Below are 16,976 nucleotides of genomic sequence, written 5' to 3'. Positions count from 1 at the left end.
GAAATGTTCCAACTTAGTAATGAGAATAACACTTAAATGCAAAATAGTAGCATATTCCCAGAAAACAATTCAGAACTGATGAAATTCAGGCATATTCTTTGATCTATCTTCTTTGAAATAGGCAACCCTGCAGTAAGACATACCGTACTTTCCTGCATTTCCAGTTTGTGCTTCGTGTTGGTAGCTAACAGTTTATTCCTGGCTTTTTGAGGTGGTTTCATTTCTGTCACACTTTTCATCCTAAATATTTGTTCCTGATTGCAAATCTACCTTTTGACACTGAAGTCATGCTGATAGGGAAAAGTAATTTAATCGAGCATTTTAAGACTTGATTCCCCAAACTACTTAAGCATCTGCTTAATTAGATGCTGCAATCACACTATGAAAAAGCACAGAGACTCATAGTCGAACTGTGAACTGGGATCTTTATTGTCTGGACTCTCTATGCTTTAATTTCACTCTATATCTGCTATCTATTAGCCAGGCACAATATGTAAACATAAGTAAACATTATCTAAATTGAACTGTAAATACAACACACAATTATTCTGAATTAAAGTTTAGTAGATTGCAAGAACATAACATATCCTGAGAATACAATGCTTAAAGTATCCATGCCTTTTGAATTTATTCTTTTAGCTTAAAAGCAAAACAGAGATAGCATATCTCTTGCAGAGCTCATCAACGACACCAGACAGACCAACCAGCCTGTCTTCAATAGCATCTTCTTTTACTGAAACAAAAGGACTGAAGAAGAAGGCATTCAACTCCACTCCTCCTTATAGAAAATATATATTCTCAAAGTGCACATAATTTGGAAGGAAATTGTCAGGAAATTATGAGTTTGCCCATAATTTCTTAAATTATGTGTTTGTTCATAATTCCTTTATGTGCAGAATTGACAGGAGTTACACTAGTGTAATAAATTTACTTTTCCTCTTCTTTCTTCAAAGCAAAAGAAGCTGAATTCCAGTCACAGTTATGCCCTGAGGGAATCTAGGGTTTCACTAACACAATAGCAGTGAGTTTATACAGTCCAAGACACCCCAGGAAAGCCATGAATAAATGTCAAAATATCCTATTTCTCTACTGTGTATGTTACTCTATCTTATAGTAGCTTTATTTCAAGTAAACCTCATTTACAGGTTCCCATTCCTTTGAACTCAGTTTGCATCACTAGAAGTGTATCTGTAAAGTCTACAGTCCTCTCTGGTTGTCCTACTGCATGCACACCCCCAACAGCCCCCTTCCCCTGCACATTAAGACTCCCCCCATCCTAAACAGCCTCCTCCAAGGGTGGGGAATCTTTCCATTGCTTAGGGCAGAATTAAGGTGTTTGGGAGGCCAAAAAAACCCACACACCTTAGTACTATCCAAGAATAATGCCTAAAGAAGTAATAGCTGCATCCCCCGTGGCCACATGAGGTGACATCAGGGGTCCTTCCAGACCTGGAGCTGCTGGTTCCCCTGGGCCCCGCCAATTCAGAGGTCTTCCTGAATTGAACATAGAAGTGATTTCTGTCCTCCAAACATAAAAAAAGCCATTAATCATGATCTCATGGTACACACGAGGAGAAAGAAATACAAAGTGCCAAACTTATCTTTTAAGGGCAGTTTGCTCTTTCCAAGTATTTCTAATTGAGGCAAGACATTTCTTCAGTGCCTACTCCTCCACTGTTCTTTTAACAGTCACCAAAGAGACTATATATATATATATATATATGTATGTATATACATACACATGTTATTATAGAATAAAAGGTAAGAGGACTGATCTAAATGCATCAGAAGTCAAGAAAGCTGAGCTTTTAAGCCGATGAGGTGTCAAAGCCCACTCTGCGTTTACATGCTGTCAGAGCAGAGCACAGACCATGCTCTGCTCAGGAGCAGAGGCAGGGAGAAAAATGAATCTGGGAAGACCACAAGTCCAGTGAAGTTCATAGAAAGGCTTTGTGCATGCCACAGTGCATCAATAATATACCTTTTGTTAGGTGTAATAAAGTCTTGGCAAAGACAGGTGATGACTCAGGAAGCACAAACAAAAACAGAGAGTCTCCAAAAAAGTAAGCAAAACAACTCCAGCCCATTTCAAGTTTAAAAGAAATATTACCAAAATCAAAAGCAACATCTGGCAACTAGTCTTCCCACCACCTCAGTTTAATTCAGGCTGTGCTCCATTAGCATTCAGAGATGGCTTTAGCAAAATCCAAAGGCCATCAAAGACAGACAGTACAGAGCTCCTACCCTCAGACAGCTCACGGATCATTTCTGTCCCTAAGGAAGCTTCTGAATATAGAGCAGAAACACCCTCTACGAAATTTCCAGAATGGAAACCAAAATATTTCTCTGAGGATATTTTTCCTCTGCTCTTGGGTCGGTAACCTGATGTGCACCTTCTTGCTTGAACTTTCTTCTCCGGGCACTGCCATGGGCACAGCCCCTCAGGTTGCTGAGCCTGCAGAGGGTTTCAGAGCAACCAGGGTGGCTAGCTTGCCTCTGAAGGCAATTCAGGCAAATCTGATTTATTTTTGCATTTTAAACAGACCATGAATATGGACACAAGAAGCTACCACATCTCAGCTGAGGGAACAGATTAGGCTGTTCAGCCTCCATCCTAAGAGCGCACCTGACTGCACCTTAAGGAGAGGGCTCCATCGCGCCACACGGGTGACCGCTGAAAACCCAAGACTCTGCAAGTGCTGTTTGGAGCTGACACAGGAGGCGTTAGCCTCTCCTGTGCTGTTGGGTCTCATGTTGCAAAAGGGTGTGGAGATGGCAGGCAATGTGGAAAGCAGTGGTCAGTGTTGGGCGTTCTTCATCTCCTAAGCGTTGCTAATGCATGGTATTGCAAGCAAGGTCAAATACGTGAAGTCAAAGGACACTGTTTCTATATATTCTGGAGGGGGCTTTTACAGTTACCCTAACCGAAAATGTGGCTCTCCACATTCATTTGAAGAAAACAATACACATACTACTAATAACTTAGAGTCATCAAAAAGTACTAGGCTATTAATATATCACAGTGACATGTCTCAGTAAAGCTTTGGAGACAGAGAGAGAAATACCAGTGGAAGACAGTGAGATTTTATGGTGGTGGTGTCCCTAGGCCAAATCCATCCTTCGCGAAACTGTGCTGACACCATTAAAGACACCCCAAGGATGAATTAGACTCATTACGTCTTACATTACATAATGAGATCTGTATGGAGGAATTTCTTACAGTCTTACCGATACAGCTTCTAATGTTAAATAGGATTTGCACATCCCTAACTTCAAATGAAGTTTCCAAAGTATTTTAAGGCATACATCACCTAGACTATGTAAAACTAATTTATGAAACAGGTTTCCAAAACATACAAGCTTCGGTCTTTGGCCCAGGCTGTTTCACAGCATCACTATATGCTGTTAAATTGCGGCCGTAGAACCACTCAGGACAAGACTGCACTTCCCAGCTGGAAGAAGTGAGCCCTAAGAGATGAGAACACAAAAAGCTGCTGATACCTTGTGATCTCCAGAGAACAAAAAGCAAGTACTGTCCCCATGGCCAATGATAAAATGAGCCATTCACACACCAAAATACTCTTCCCAGCAAAGCCATCTGAAGCTGTCTTCTTTTAGGTACCACAGAAATAAAATGCAAGGCATAGGACCTGTCCTTCCCACTATGGGTTAAACCTGGGTAAAATGGGGTACATCCAATGAACCTGAAGGAAGAGGTGAAGTAAGACTGCCTATATGGTTGCAAGCTCTGTGCTGCTTTCAAGCTTCCAGGATAGAGCTCAGCTTGACATTGAAAAGCTTTGTAGAGGTTGGTCATTCTCTCAAACTTGACACAGTCATAAATCCAAGGCACTGTGCAGCCAGGCACAGAGTTGTTTTTTTTCCCAGGATGAGAACACATCTGAAACAACATGCTCAGACAGTATGGTATTATTTACTTACAGCTGAGCTTAGGAGATCGGGTAGCAGCCTCTGAAATTATCCCAATTATTTGAAATTGCAGTATAGTGTAAGAATTCTGTCAGGAGAGAAGAGTGCAAGAGACAGAGTGGTGGGAAAAATTAAGATGGCTTTTTTTTTTTTTAATAAAGCAAAATGAACCAAGGCAAGTATTCAAAAATAAGTTACTAAAAACCATTTTATAAGCTAGCTTTAAAATCTCTTAATAGCATTAGCTTACCTTCTGTTGTGTCTGAAGAAATATATATGAACCAATAATGTTCTCATGAGATTTCATTACTGAAAAGGCTCATTAGAAAAGGCATTAAAATACTAATTACCTCATAAACTATTTAGTTGTGTACCCACTGGGATAGTACTTACGAGTGCTCAAGCTCTTCATAGATCCAGCTAATCAATTAATGCTCATTACAACCAGAAAGAGTATGCAGACTGCAGCATGCAGGAGAAATAAATAAGTCAGAGGTTAGCAAAGAAAGTGACTTGGCTGTAATCGAGCCTTCCTTTGTAACACAACTGTTGTCTGCTACGATTTAATTTTAATCAGCCTTTTTGGTATTTCTGGTAACGTGACTCTTCTCGTCTCAAGAATCTCAGCTATTGTTATTGTTCCTTCAAGTACATAATTTATTATGGGAGATACACCAAGTGCCATGTGGAGATTCAAGCGGGCAGGTACAGTGTTCACTGACACCATGCTAACATTACCTACTGGGTGTGTAAATGAACAGGAGAGGGGTGGGGGTGTGTCTTGTGTGGTTTTCTCCTTCAAAGAAGAAGAGCAGCCACAGAGACAGAGATGCACTGCCAGCTTTCCTGCACATGCTCCCCAGAAAGCAAAGCCCAACACCAGTGCCTACCTTCCACCAAGGCACAGGAAGGGACAGGAGATGTCTGCTGGTGACAACTGGGCTCTCACGGTGTTTTACAAGCACCATGGGGGAAGGGGTCTTGCTTTACGCCCCGCAGAGAGGGCACATACACTGCTTCATGTCAGGAGCACCAGGACTACGGACCCTCTCTCCTTACTGGACATGGCTACCCAGTATTGACATTGGGAGAGCCTGGAGCCTGGATGGAGCCTGCTGGGCTCCATTCCTTGCCTTTTGCTGAGGCTCCTGCAGGGACGCTCCTGGCATACGTGCTGTCACCATTAGCCTTGCATGGATATCAGTCCATCACTCGTGATGCTAACATCCCACTGAGAAACAAAGGATGGAGATTGACCTGCAGGCAGCCCACGATTTCAGGCAAATGCCATTTCCCAACCATGTGCACATCATGATTTCTGCTGTCCTGTAACAGCCAGGAGGCTGGCATTGTGTTTCTGAAAGAAAGACACTTTGGGAAATGTAGCTCTCAGCACAAACTACAGTATCTCCAGTTAAAGACATCCAAGACTTAATCCTGGTTGCTCATCATCTCCTTCACACAGGCAACTCAGGAGAGCTTCACTTTTGCTTGAGACCTTAAAAATCTCTGCAGAAAGATCTTATGTGCTCTGAAGAAATGCATATTCATGGTCTCTGTTGTTTTCACTGTGGAGGGGACAAACTAAAGATGGGAACTAGCAAAGTGAGGAACTCTAGAGCTACTTCATCCAGCTGGTCATTGCCCAGGTTGTGGTGGTCAGGAGCCTTAGGGCTAGCCTAGCTCCTCCCTTAGGAGGAAAGCACATGCTGGATGGGGACTACAAGTCACAGCTATGTTATTCAGATTTTTGTGGGCAGTATTAAACTAGCTTCATATATACCAGTTTTACTAAGACTGGTATAAACACATCTTGAATTTTAAGTGTAAAAGAAAGGGAAGTTTTACTTTCTAAAATCTTTTAAATGGGATCAAGCTACCTTGTTTTCTGAAATGAAGGGTTTGGGTATCCTTGGACAATCCCAGTAACCACAAATCTCACCAAGGGCAATTCATTCCTATCTTAATTCTCAGCAGTGATGCTTTTATATACCAGTTTTCACATAAACCCTAGATTACCTCTGGGAACTCTTTATTCAGCTAATTCAAACATTGTTTGGATCAAGTTTCCAATCAAACTAATCCACAACTAATATCATTTAGAAGACTGACAACTCTCTGCAAATTGATGTAGCGGAAGAAATTTCCCATTCTTCATGCAAATGGTAGTCACCCCAAATGTTAGTAAGTGATTTTTTGATAATACGGATGGATAATTTTGGATAATTTCAGTTATTTATTGTTCTTCAACATTCTAAAGTATTTCAGAGGAAGTGGTTTCTTAACAAAAGATAAGGCAATGCACAAATAAATAGACGAGGTTAGCCAAATAGGCATAGATAAGATTATGCTTGCACAGTAGAAGTGCATAGAATGAAGTAAAAAAAAACCCACCAAAACCACAGAAAGGAAAAAAAATTACACACATGCACATGTGCACAAACACGCACACCTGCAGACATTTGGCCAGCAAAGCTGGAGCTCTTCAGATTGTTAGCTGTTACTATTGCCTACACTGCCTCTCATTCAAATGAAGTACTCGGTCCAGATTTCGTACACAGCCAGATATTAATGTTTTGGCAGGATTTTTTCATTTAAGAGGATTCCTAGAAGATGAAGTTAGAGCAATATCTGTTACAAAACCCCAAAGACATAGTTTTCTGTGACACACACACACTCTGCACACCACCAGCAGCCTTCAGAGCAGCTGTACATGTCCATCAGATGGAAAGCAGATCAGGACTTCACCCACCCTTATCCTGGGTATCTCCTGCCTGCTATATTGGCAGCCCAAACAAAGTTCACGCTTAACCTCATGCTAAAGAGCTTCTGTTAACAGTTGGGGAACACAGTCCATCCTCTTTACATATATTTCTCTTGAACCACAAGCAGCACATAAAGCAGACTCTAGTCAAATTCAGTAATGATGCTAGGTATTTTGGGAATAAAAAAAAAAAAAGCAAAAAGTTGGCACAGTAAGGCAAATGTCATACTTTGGTGTATAGTGGTGTTCTGTCAGAAGCCAGACATATTAAAAATATTTACATAATTTAAAATAATTTGTACAGGTCTAGTAAAGTCTATTTTGGGCTTTAGGCTTTAATAAAAGTTTAAACATTTGCTAGATCCCATTGGACTTCATGTGTAACCTTGGCATTTGAGGGCAGTATTGAGGATATGCCATTACTAAACTTTTCATATTAGTATGAGTGTGAACTGAAATACCATAATAAAAATATAACAATATTTCTTGCGACTTGAAAACAGCCATGGACTTTATATGTATTTCCAGATGGGAAACTAAAAATGTACTCTATGTTTGCACATGTATACTCAGAGGTGGCTTTTAGTCTAATTTAAACATTCCAGAATAATGTGGCCTACATATAACAACATGAATCATCCATCAGTTTCAAAGAAATATCTGGCAATTTTTCATTATGAATCATTACAGACAGGTACCAATATCTGTCACTGACTGATACATGAGAGTAAAAAACTCCCAGTGAATGCTTGTTATGATCAATCAATTATAAAAAAAATCTCCTGATATTATTTGGGGGATTAGAGAAAATAATTTATCTTTAAATATTATGTAATGAACACCTATAGGAAGCAGAGCTGGAAAATTAAGTCAGAAAAAGTTCATATAAGGTGCTGGAAGAGTTGGCAAAACACCGGTGTGCAAAAAGAAGAGGCAAATATGTATTGTATTCTAAATAAAAGAGTAACATTAAAACCAAAAGCCAAAACCAACAAAATGCTTACCTGGCAGTATCAAACTGTGGAAGGGCCAGAGCTTGCCTAAAGGAAAATTTTGAGATTCAGAAGTATAAACTAGGTCCTCAGTTGATGCAAAAACCACACAGTTCCTTTGAAGTCAATGAATTTATACAGGTTTACAGCAGCTGAAGATCAGGGCTAAACTTTAAAATTAATCGTTGACTATACCAAATATGTTGCCTCTGATTTTTTAAAGCTAAAGGAGCGTCAAATTCTATTTTAAGCTGCTTATGGGGCTTGTTTCCTTTCTGAACACTTATTTTGGAAAATTAAAACGGTGAGGAGAGGAGAGAAGTTGAGCTGCAGTGAAAAGGTGGCTATTTTGTTTTAAATCATTTCCAGTAGACTGGAAAACAAAGCTACAGGAATTCTGGCTGCTGTTTTTCTATTTTACAAAAGCTTTCTTTTTTTTACAACATAATTTTAAGGCCAAGCTTTCATGAATGAAAAATGTAACATAACGAAGGTAACGATCCTAAATTAAAGTACTCCCACGCTAATATTGTTACTAAATGAAGAATTTGATACTATCTTAAAATAAGATTTTTTAGAACATTTTTCAATAATGTAATAAGTTGGTTTCAGTGTGACTTTCATATATAAAACAGGAGAAAAAACAGCGTAACCATGACTAGAAGAGGGAGGTTTTGCATCAATTAAATTCTATTCCTAAAAGATTGACAGTCTTTTAGTCAAATCTTTAAAGTTCAGCTTTATCTGGCCAGAGTCCATGTTTCCCTTGCATCTGCAATACTAATAGGAAATGATTCCAGTTATATCAAGTATTTTGCTGTCTTCTTTGTAACGGAAGTCACTTAAAATGGGGTAAACTATCTAAAGCAGAGTAACTTGGAGGTGTCTGCATTGCCAGAGAAATTGCAATCAGTCCTCAAGCACACGAGCAACAAGCTGCGAGTAAAGACTGCTCAGGTGCCCTGAGGGGGTCCCGGAAGGTGGGCTACGCAGTAATTGCAGCATAGGGAGGATGCAGAGCGCAGAGGGCAAGACCAACTACGCTACATCCCATGCAGTCTGACTGCAGAGCACATCTGGGAAGATTATTCATAGCATTTCATACACTAAAATCTCAGATAAACATTACTGGCCAGCAATTTGCTAGTAAAAACCGCAAGCGGAGCAAAGTTTGCTGCGTAAGTGTTTCCAGGGTGGGAGACCCAGCCTGTCCCAGTTTTTAAATTACCTCCTTGATAAGTCTCTGAACATAAATAAGAGAAGTTGCACTAATGAACATCTGGAAGACAGCATATAACCCTCCCACCCCTGAAAAGTGTCACCAGCCGTATCTGACAGAAGAAACAACAAAAGCTGTGAGCATTTCCTCAGACTGAACACAGCTTGTAGCAGTATTTCAAATATGCCTGTGATCTTAGAAGGAGCGCTACAGGGGTATTCGTTAGTCCTGGTTTGGATATGGTTGACATTATGTGAAAGTAAGTGCTCTCCTGAGATTTCAGTGAAAGCCACGATGGCAGGGAAGCTGATCTCACAAGGCTTCCATCATCTCAGATGACAGAAGTCTCAGAAGATCAGTTAATTTTTGTCATTCTGAGCCAAAATCTCATCAGTAAAGTTCAGGAAATTTCAGGGGCATTAAATCCGAACACAAACCATCACCTCCATTTGGATTTGAATCCTAAATTTGAGTCTGCACCCCCTGTAAGCTTGAGGAGTTCAGAGTCTCCCCATTCTTTCACTAGTCCTGAAAAAATACTATATTTCAACAATTATCTTGATATTACCAATATTAATAATTAATATTAACTTGAAAAAAATACCCATACACAAATTGTACTCAGACAGAAGTTGTGTTTTCTGGAAGTGGCAGCCAGAAATTCTTCTGTGCTTGTTTCAGCTCTTCCACTGACAAACTGTGTGGCCTTTAGTGAGTCACTTTGCTTTTCTCTCTCAGTTCAACAGTCTAAAATTGTTTATCTCACAGGAACGCTATCATAATTAATAAACTGCTTCATTAGCTACTGTATAGTTTTTAGAAAATGCTTTTTAAGCCTGTCTATAAAGAAGGGATTTATTGCCATGAGATTTTTGCTTCCAGCTCTTGTGTCCTCAGTGGTTAAAATATGGAGCTGGTAAAGTGTGTAACACCATCCCCCCCACTCCAAAGCCTATCGCTTGTTATGGGACGCACTCGTACCTCCCAAGCAAACGCCGGGCTTAACGCACAGCAGCCTGAAGTGCAAAACAACTTTCATTATTCATCCTGGAAATCTTGGAAAGTGAAAGCTGTACAAATTCCAAGCAAAAGACTGAAACATATCTATGTGAAGCAGAACTTCCCTGTAATGCAACCTTGTTTTTATTTTTATAATTTCCTTTTTCCCTGGCTTCGCTACCATAAAGACTTGCTTTTACTTGCACCAGCTCCCACTGACACACAACTTTACACAAACAAAACCATTTCTGGAAGGGATGGTTCAGCACCAAACAAGTCGCCCTCGCATATACAGATGCATCTGACTTAAGTTTCAAAACCTTACAACACACAAAAGCCAGCAGTTTATGCGTTGGGCTAGATGATAGCTAGAGCAAGCAAATATTAGGATTGTATTTCAATTATTGCTATGGTTACAAAATCAGGGTGGACACTGGAGGGAAAAGGAGAAAGAGAAACAAATCTAAAAAGACGGTAAATCCTCTGAGGAAAGAGAGGGTGGTGGAGAAACAGAGGGAAAGAGAAAGGGTGAGGGCTGGTGGGTGGGGGAGAAAGCGAGGTCATTCTAACACCCAGCTGAATAAAGGCGAACAAAATAATAAAAATCCAAGTTCTTCTAGGGAAATAGTGCTGATAAGATCACCGCAGGATAAAGTGACACAAAGAAAGAAAAATGCAAGGAATTGTTACAACTTGTGTCTGCAACAAGCAACGCAATTTGTATGCACTCGGGAGAAGGGAGATCAAATATTCAACACGTATTCACGGCAGCTATGAGTAACTGAACCGCCTTGCTTCTCTATTGCACTTATTGAGCCACTGACAGCTTAAGAAGAATTAGTTCCTACCCAGTCTAGTTCATAATCCAGCATTTAGGCATGACGGGTACAAGGTCCTGTTTCAGTAAACAAAACAAAATATGATTAGCTTCACCCATCACGTTAATACCTTAATCCACAGCAAGGCATACTGTCTGCAGGCAAAGCTACTGCCCGGGGAGGATTTTAAAGCGTAGATCAGGAGCACACTGAAAGGTTGGCTTTGGGGACTTTAAAACACAAGCACAAATGTAACAGGAGATACAATTTCAGAACAGTGAGTTTTGTCAACAGTTGCAGAAGCACCGTGTTTTTCAACTATTTAACAGTCTCTTCCTTGAAAATATTTCTCAGTTACCGATACAGGAAATTTTGTCATAACTTTTTTTTGTTAAATTGGGGGGCTTCACTTGGCACTTTTTTTTTTTTTCTTATGCTGCTTCCTTTGCTTTATTGTGAAGGACAAGATGAGAAATTGCTGTTGAACGCTCTGCAGAGATGCGACATTTTTCTTTCTGCTTAGTCCAGAATCTGTGCGAAGAAAAGCCTTCTGGCCCTGAAGCAACATGTGTTGCTCTACTAAAGCGACTTGTTTCCCAGCCAGCTTGATAGAAAAACACAAGACTTCAAACCGTTTATTATATTTTACAAAATATCTTCAGTCATGAAGTGTTAAGTAGCTAAACCTAGAGCTTCAGCGGCTCTGGCCCTGGCCCGACTGCCTGCACCAGCCTCCTGCCTGAAATTGGTACGGATACCTCGCAGACCTGGGCCCAGAGCTTGCGCCCAGTGGGATGTCCTTCCCAAGGCCACCAGCTGCCCCCCGCTGCTGTTAGGGTAGTGCTCTTGTTTCCGCATCCGTGGGCTGCTGCGACAGCTGAGCCGAGTACCAAACCGGGGCCAGGGGTAAGAGCTTTACTCCAGCAGCTTCTCCCTTTGCACCACCTGCACCACCACAGCTCACAGGCACAGGAACGCATGTTATTTGTAGAACAGCAAGCAGCAGAAGGCTCCATCCAAATGGAGACCCCAGCTGGCATCTGAGGATAGCCGGCCACCTTTGTGGCCGAGCCTTTCCCGCTTGGCCGATGTGCTGCGTTTCTGGGGAAAGCAAGCAGTGCCTGTCTGGCAGCCATACGAAATGCACCCAGGTCCCCGCACCCAGTCCTGCCTTTCCGCTGGGATAGAGAGATCTGAGCAACACTTGGACCGGGATTTTCAAAGCCACTGGTAGGATCTGGACCCTTAACTCTCATTAAGTCAAATAAAAATTAGTGCTGATGACAACTGGCTAACCACAATTTCTTTCACCTCTCTCCTCCTCCTCTGCCAAAGCTGTCCAGCACTCTTAGGTAAATTATGAGGCTCAGTTAATACGGATATTTTACCATCATAATTAGGAACATGCTCATTACTGGTTTATTGTTTTTCTTTTCTGGTATGTTTTCACTCTTACATCTGATAGACACTTTCAAATTAATTTTCTTATTCTTACTGTTCAACCTAGTAATACGTACAATGTAAAAACAATAGCCCGCAACCCTACATACTTCTGATATGGAAACCACTTCTTTTCTGTTTTTTAAAAGAACCATACAGGTTCTCTTAGGAAGGCAGGCCCAGCCAAGCCACACATATTATATTTTATTTAAATTTTATAAAACTACATATCCAGCAAGTGGCGGAGGGAGAGAGTAAAAGAAAAAATTAACAGGTCAAATCAAAACCGGTATTTTTAAATTAGATTATTTTCATTGCCAGCCTGCTTTTTATACCTCCTTTCAGAGCTCATAAATCCCTACAGGTAAAGATCAATGCCTTGCAAAATTCAGATAGAGAGGCATCGGCTCCACTGAAAAGACCTGCCTTCACGCAGCCTTCCAGCGGTTCAGTGCACACTATTTATCTTTCACTCCGGTAATCCACACGGTATTGCACTTCCGAGCTATAAAACCATGAATACTCTGAAACTGCAAACCAAACTGTATGTAAGCAGTATATTAAGGCAAAGGCACCGCCAACAATTCCGAGTTCATAATATTCTCAGCCTACCGAACCACATGTTAATATGCTACATGTGCTATTCTGCATATTTTTACCATGTACACTTACAGCTATATGTTTCCTCCACTTTGCAATGCAATATATTTTAATAGAAAATCAATGTGTGTTTTTGGTGGGCAGCAGAAAGGTTTTACCCACTCAGCTCTGAATCTAAGACGAAAGCGGTATCGATTTAGATGTTCACTCATTCATTTACTAGGACAGTTTTAAAGCATTAGGTGATAACCTAATTGAGAGGCACACTGTGAGGGAAACTGAGATTGTTGTGATAAATTAAATCAGTTCTGGGATGTCATCTACAATACTTTAATATTTGAAGTAGCATTCTCCTGAAAAAATTAAACCAGGAAACGAGCATCCTGGGTGGCAGAATATGGCTTTCTATAAATGCCAGGTAATACAAGCTGATTAAAATACAAATAGATAAATAAATTGCATATTATAGAAACATTAATGCAGCACACATTCTGTATGTGTCTGTGTATGTGCTCATATATGTATGCATTTATCAGACTGGCTTCCAGTTCCTACTCCAAACTGATCAGGGACCAACCTAGGGTGTGAATCTTTTGCCATCTATCTGCTTTCTCTACAAAAACTGGCATCACACAGCATCCCTACTTAAATTAGTTATTCATATTTATTTTACAGAAGCAAATTAAGTCACATGAGTCACCAAATAGTGTTACGACTGCTGCATACCAAATCATGCTTGCATTGCTTAGGTACATACTTTCATGTGCACGAGGCCAGAAAGATTTGGTCTCACATCTGGGTCTCACAGCTAGAGGAGCCTGTCCTGCATTCTCTCATGTAGGCACAAAGAAAATGTTGATCCATCTGCCACGGATTTGGACGGCTGATGAATCAGGCCCAAAAGTCTCCCAAACTTCTCCAGATACTGCAGCCATTAGCTGCAAGCAGCTTAGATGACTCTGCCTAGTGTTCAACACATACATGCTTCGCAGAGTGGGGCCAGCCAAAAAGAACATACACACCACTGGATGCACCAGCAGTAATAGCATTAGCAGAATCCCAGGAAATCTGAAATTCCTTCCTAATGCAGGATGTAATCCAGTAAGGTACTGAGCACCCTCGCTTTCCACTTTTAAAAAAAAAAGTCGGCAGATTATGCAAAGTCTCGTGCTTTGAGCACGAAGCAAGTGAAATAGTTAATAATAAGAACAAACATGCCTGTAATACAGATGATTCAGACTTAAAATTCATGAACTTACATGTAAGAAATAATTTTGCTCTGAATATTTCCTACATTTTTTCCACTTTGTGTTCATGCAGAGTATTGTTAACAGATTCCTATTTTTCAAAGTAGTGGCTAAACGAAGCGGCTTTTTACATTACATGTATGCTCAAACAGAAATGAAGTATAAAACTAGAATACAGGATATTAAACCCCCCCTGCATTTAAGAAGAAGAAGGGTCCTAGAGCTCTGAATTATGCCTCTGACTCTTAAGAGTTAATGCATGTGGATTTTTTCCACCTTTGGAAGAGTGGCAGAAAGCCCCTGAGAAGCAAAGGGGCTGGCTGTTCACTATACTGTGTTTTGGAACTGATAGCAATTTCTGTCTGAAAGAACCGTGCCTTCATACGTTAGGTTTAGGGACAAAACCTGCTTATCCAGATTAAAAAGTAATTTGTATTAATGTACAGTTTCAGGTCTTAAAGCACAGAATTCTCACCATATGCACCAATAATTTAATCTTGTTCTTAAGTAGCCTCACACTTCCAGTAAAAAAAGGCAGGGGGTGGCAGGGGGAGAGTAAACTACAGAACCTTTAGTCCCCCAAACAGATGCCAGTTTTAGATTTATTCAGCCAAGGAGTATTTAGCTTGGCTCAGCTATGCTTGAGTTGAAAAAACACTCGCCTATTCCAAAAAGTTTTTAACAAGCTCTGCTGCAGATGCTGTTGCCATTTGGCATGTCACCGTCACTGTGTGGTACAGCAGAGAGAGAACTCTTGACCACAGGTTTTCCTTGGCTGGGGGAGCCAGCTTTTTTGGCTATCGCTCTTCTTCTGGCCAACGGGCTGCATGTTTACGGAGTGTGGTTTTAGACGGGGTGTTAACAGAGGTTGGGTTAACAGCCTAACCCAGACCAACAGGGAGGCGAAGGCATGACCTATCCAATCTAAGAAAACAGAGATAGAATAAGCTCGTATATGTTGTTGCTCTTAGCCAAGAGTCTCCTGCATGCACCGTACCTATAGACAAGAAGATATTTTTCTTTGCCTGAGGATATATGACAACAACTTTAAAAGCTGTACCAGTCATGCAAAGTAGAAATATAGAAAAACATGTGGTTGCTTAATCTTTGTCGGCTTGATTTCATTCTCTCTTAGGACAATTTTACCTTGGCAAAATGCCACTGAAAGAAGTTCAATGAAGTTACTCCTGTTTTCCACTATGATGAGATATTCTGAGAGGATAAAAACCCTACAGAGTTAAACTGCAAACTTCTGTCCTGGTATTTCTACTAGCCAGCAAACGGCAGTTCTGAAGTTGAAAAAGCCTAAGCATTTCTACATTGATGAACTCGGTTCCAGGGATATGAGTACCAAATACGTCCATGAGAGTGCATATAAAGCTGGGGAAAACTTACAAATGCCCACTTGTAGTTTAGTTTACCTACATTAATCCTGTAACAGTACATATGCCTGAGAAGCCTTGGCCTTGTAAGACAGACAACAACTTTAAAAAACAGTGTGACATTTCACTCGTATAAATAGATTATTTTTGTCCAAATTCTGACTCTTCTTTTTGACAGCAACACCTTTGTTGCACTCAAGCAAAAGAAAATATCCCAGTTTTATATACATCATTCAGTCTGCTTTTCTAACACTGCCGTTACCCTGGCGCACCATGCACCTATCTGGAAAGAACAAAGACTACATATAGTCCCTCCACATCAGACACTTTTTACTTCACTCTTTATTAACTGACAATTTTCTTTAAGCCAAGTTGTGGAGCACAGACACCATCAGAGAACCAGCCAGACCATTCGCTTAAATTCTACTAATCTGCACCAAAAATCCTATTTAGCACAGCACGGATCAGATAGCCCACCCTTCACTTCAGTTCCCTCTCACCGAGAGTTCAGCTAGGACTAGGAACATCTTGAAAGTTCATAGACACAAAGGCGATTTACTGCAGCGTATTAAAAACCAGTATAACATATGACTAAGAATGAAGTAAGCAGTGTCTGGCTACATCCCGCACCGTCTGGGTAACCACTACGCAAGAGCAATATAAGAAAAGCAAACATTTTTTAAAAAATTTTCTCTTTTTACCATTTTGGCTTCTGAATGCATTGGGGGGACTTGAGGTGAAGCACACGGATTATTGAGGTTCGGCCCCTGCAACCCCATGATGTTGGAGTTCATTGACATTTGTCGCTCCATCTTTTAAAAGAGAAAGAGAAAAAAAAAAGGTTTGAAAACGTCTGGAGACATTTGCAAGAATTTACGCTTGGTTTCTATTTAAATGGACTCAGCTTTATTTCTTCAAGTCATGACTGGAAAAATAACAATCTGAGTCGTGAATTGCATGTGTGTATGCACGCAGGCGTGTGTTTCATCAGAATCGGCCCTGAAAACTCACAGACAATTATAAAGAAAAGGGTTCTTCACTAAACAAATGTAGCAGCCACCCAGGTTTGTGCTTTTTTGTAATGATTTTCTCCCTTTCAGTATAACAACACTCGGAGTTAAGTGGTTTTAAAAGCATCATTGTATAAAGTTGTGGCTTCCCCTGTCAGTGCAGCCCAACTTAGCTTGATAAAAAGGTAAATAAAAATCTACAATCTCGAGTATACGGAAAATGAGTTGGCTCTTTTTCCTTCTCTTGGACTGCTCAGCTGAGAAGCGTTTTCTGTATGTCTTGTAAGGGAAGCTTTCATGTACTGCTGAGATAGCAAAAAACAAAGCAGAACTCCTCCTGGCTATTCAGAGCCCTTTCTGCAAGTTAATCTCACTAGGCTGGGAGGGAGGGATACCATTGTCAAACAAAACCTAAAGGCAATAAGGACTGGATAAAATAATTTCCTGTAGTGTCTTCCCCGAAAAGAAGCAAGCCCTGTTACACTGCTAGTCATTGGTAGCGGTGGTAAGTAGGGTTACGGTGCTGCTTCCAACTGGAGCTGAGCATCCTGCCTTGCTTCAGGCCAGTCCCCTGA

The 16,976-nt window shown here is 40.6% G+C and overlaps 1 protein-coding gene across 1 annotated transcript in view; it reads right to left on the bottom strand.

Annotated features, from left to right (window-relative positions):
• CREB5 (cAMP responsive element binding protein 5) overlaps positions 1 to 16,976 on the bottom strand; it is a 214,093-nt gene that overhangs the window by 50,950 nt on the left and 146,167 nt on the right. Inside the window, exon 6 of the mRNA XM_075705954.1 lies at positions 16,093 to 16,203. Within this exon, the coding sequence (XP_075562069.1) occupies positions 16,093 to 16,203 (111 nt within the window). The remainder of the gene's footprint in view (positions 1 to 16,092; positions 16,204 to 16,976) is intronic.

The sequence above is a fragment of the Pelecanus crispus genome, chromosome 2 (genome assembly GCF_030463565.1).
Source record: "Pelecanus crispus isolate bPelCri1 chromosome 2, bPelCri1.pri, whole genome shotgun sequence".
NCBI classification, from domain to species: Eukaryota; Metazoa; Chordata; class Aves; order Pelecaniformes; family Pelecanidae; genus Pelecanus; species Pelecanus crispus.
Note: the sequence above shows the minus strand (reverse complement) of the source record. Positions and strands in the feature narration are given on the sequence as shown.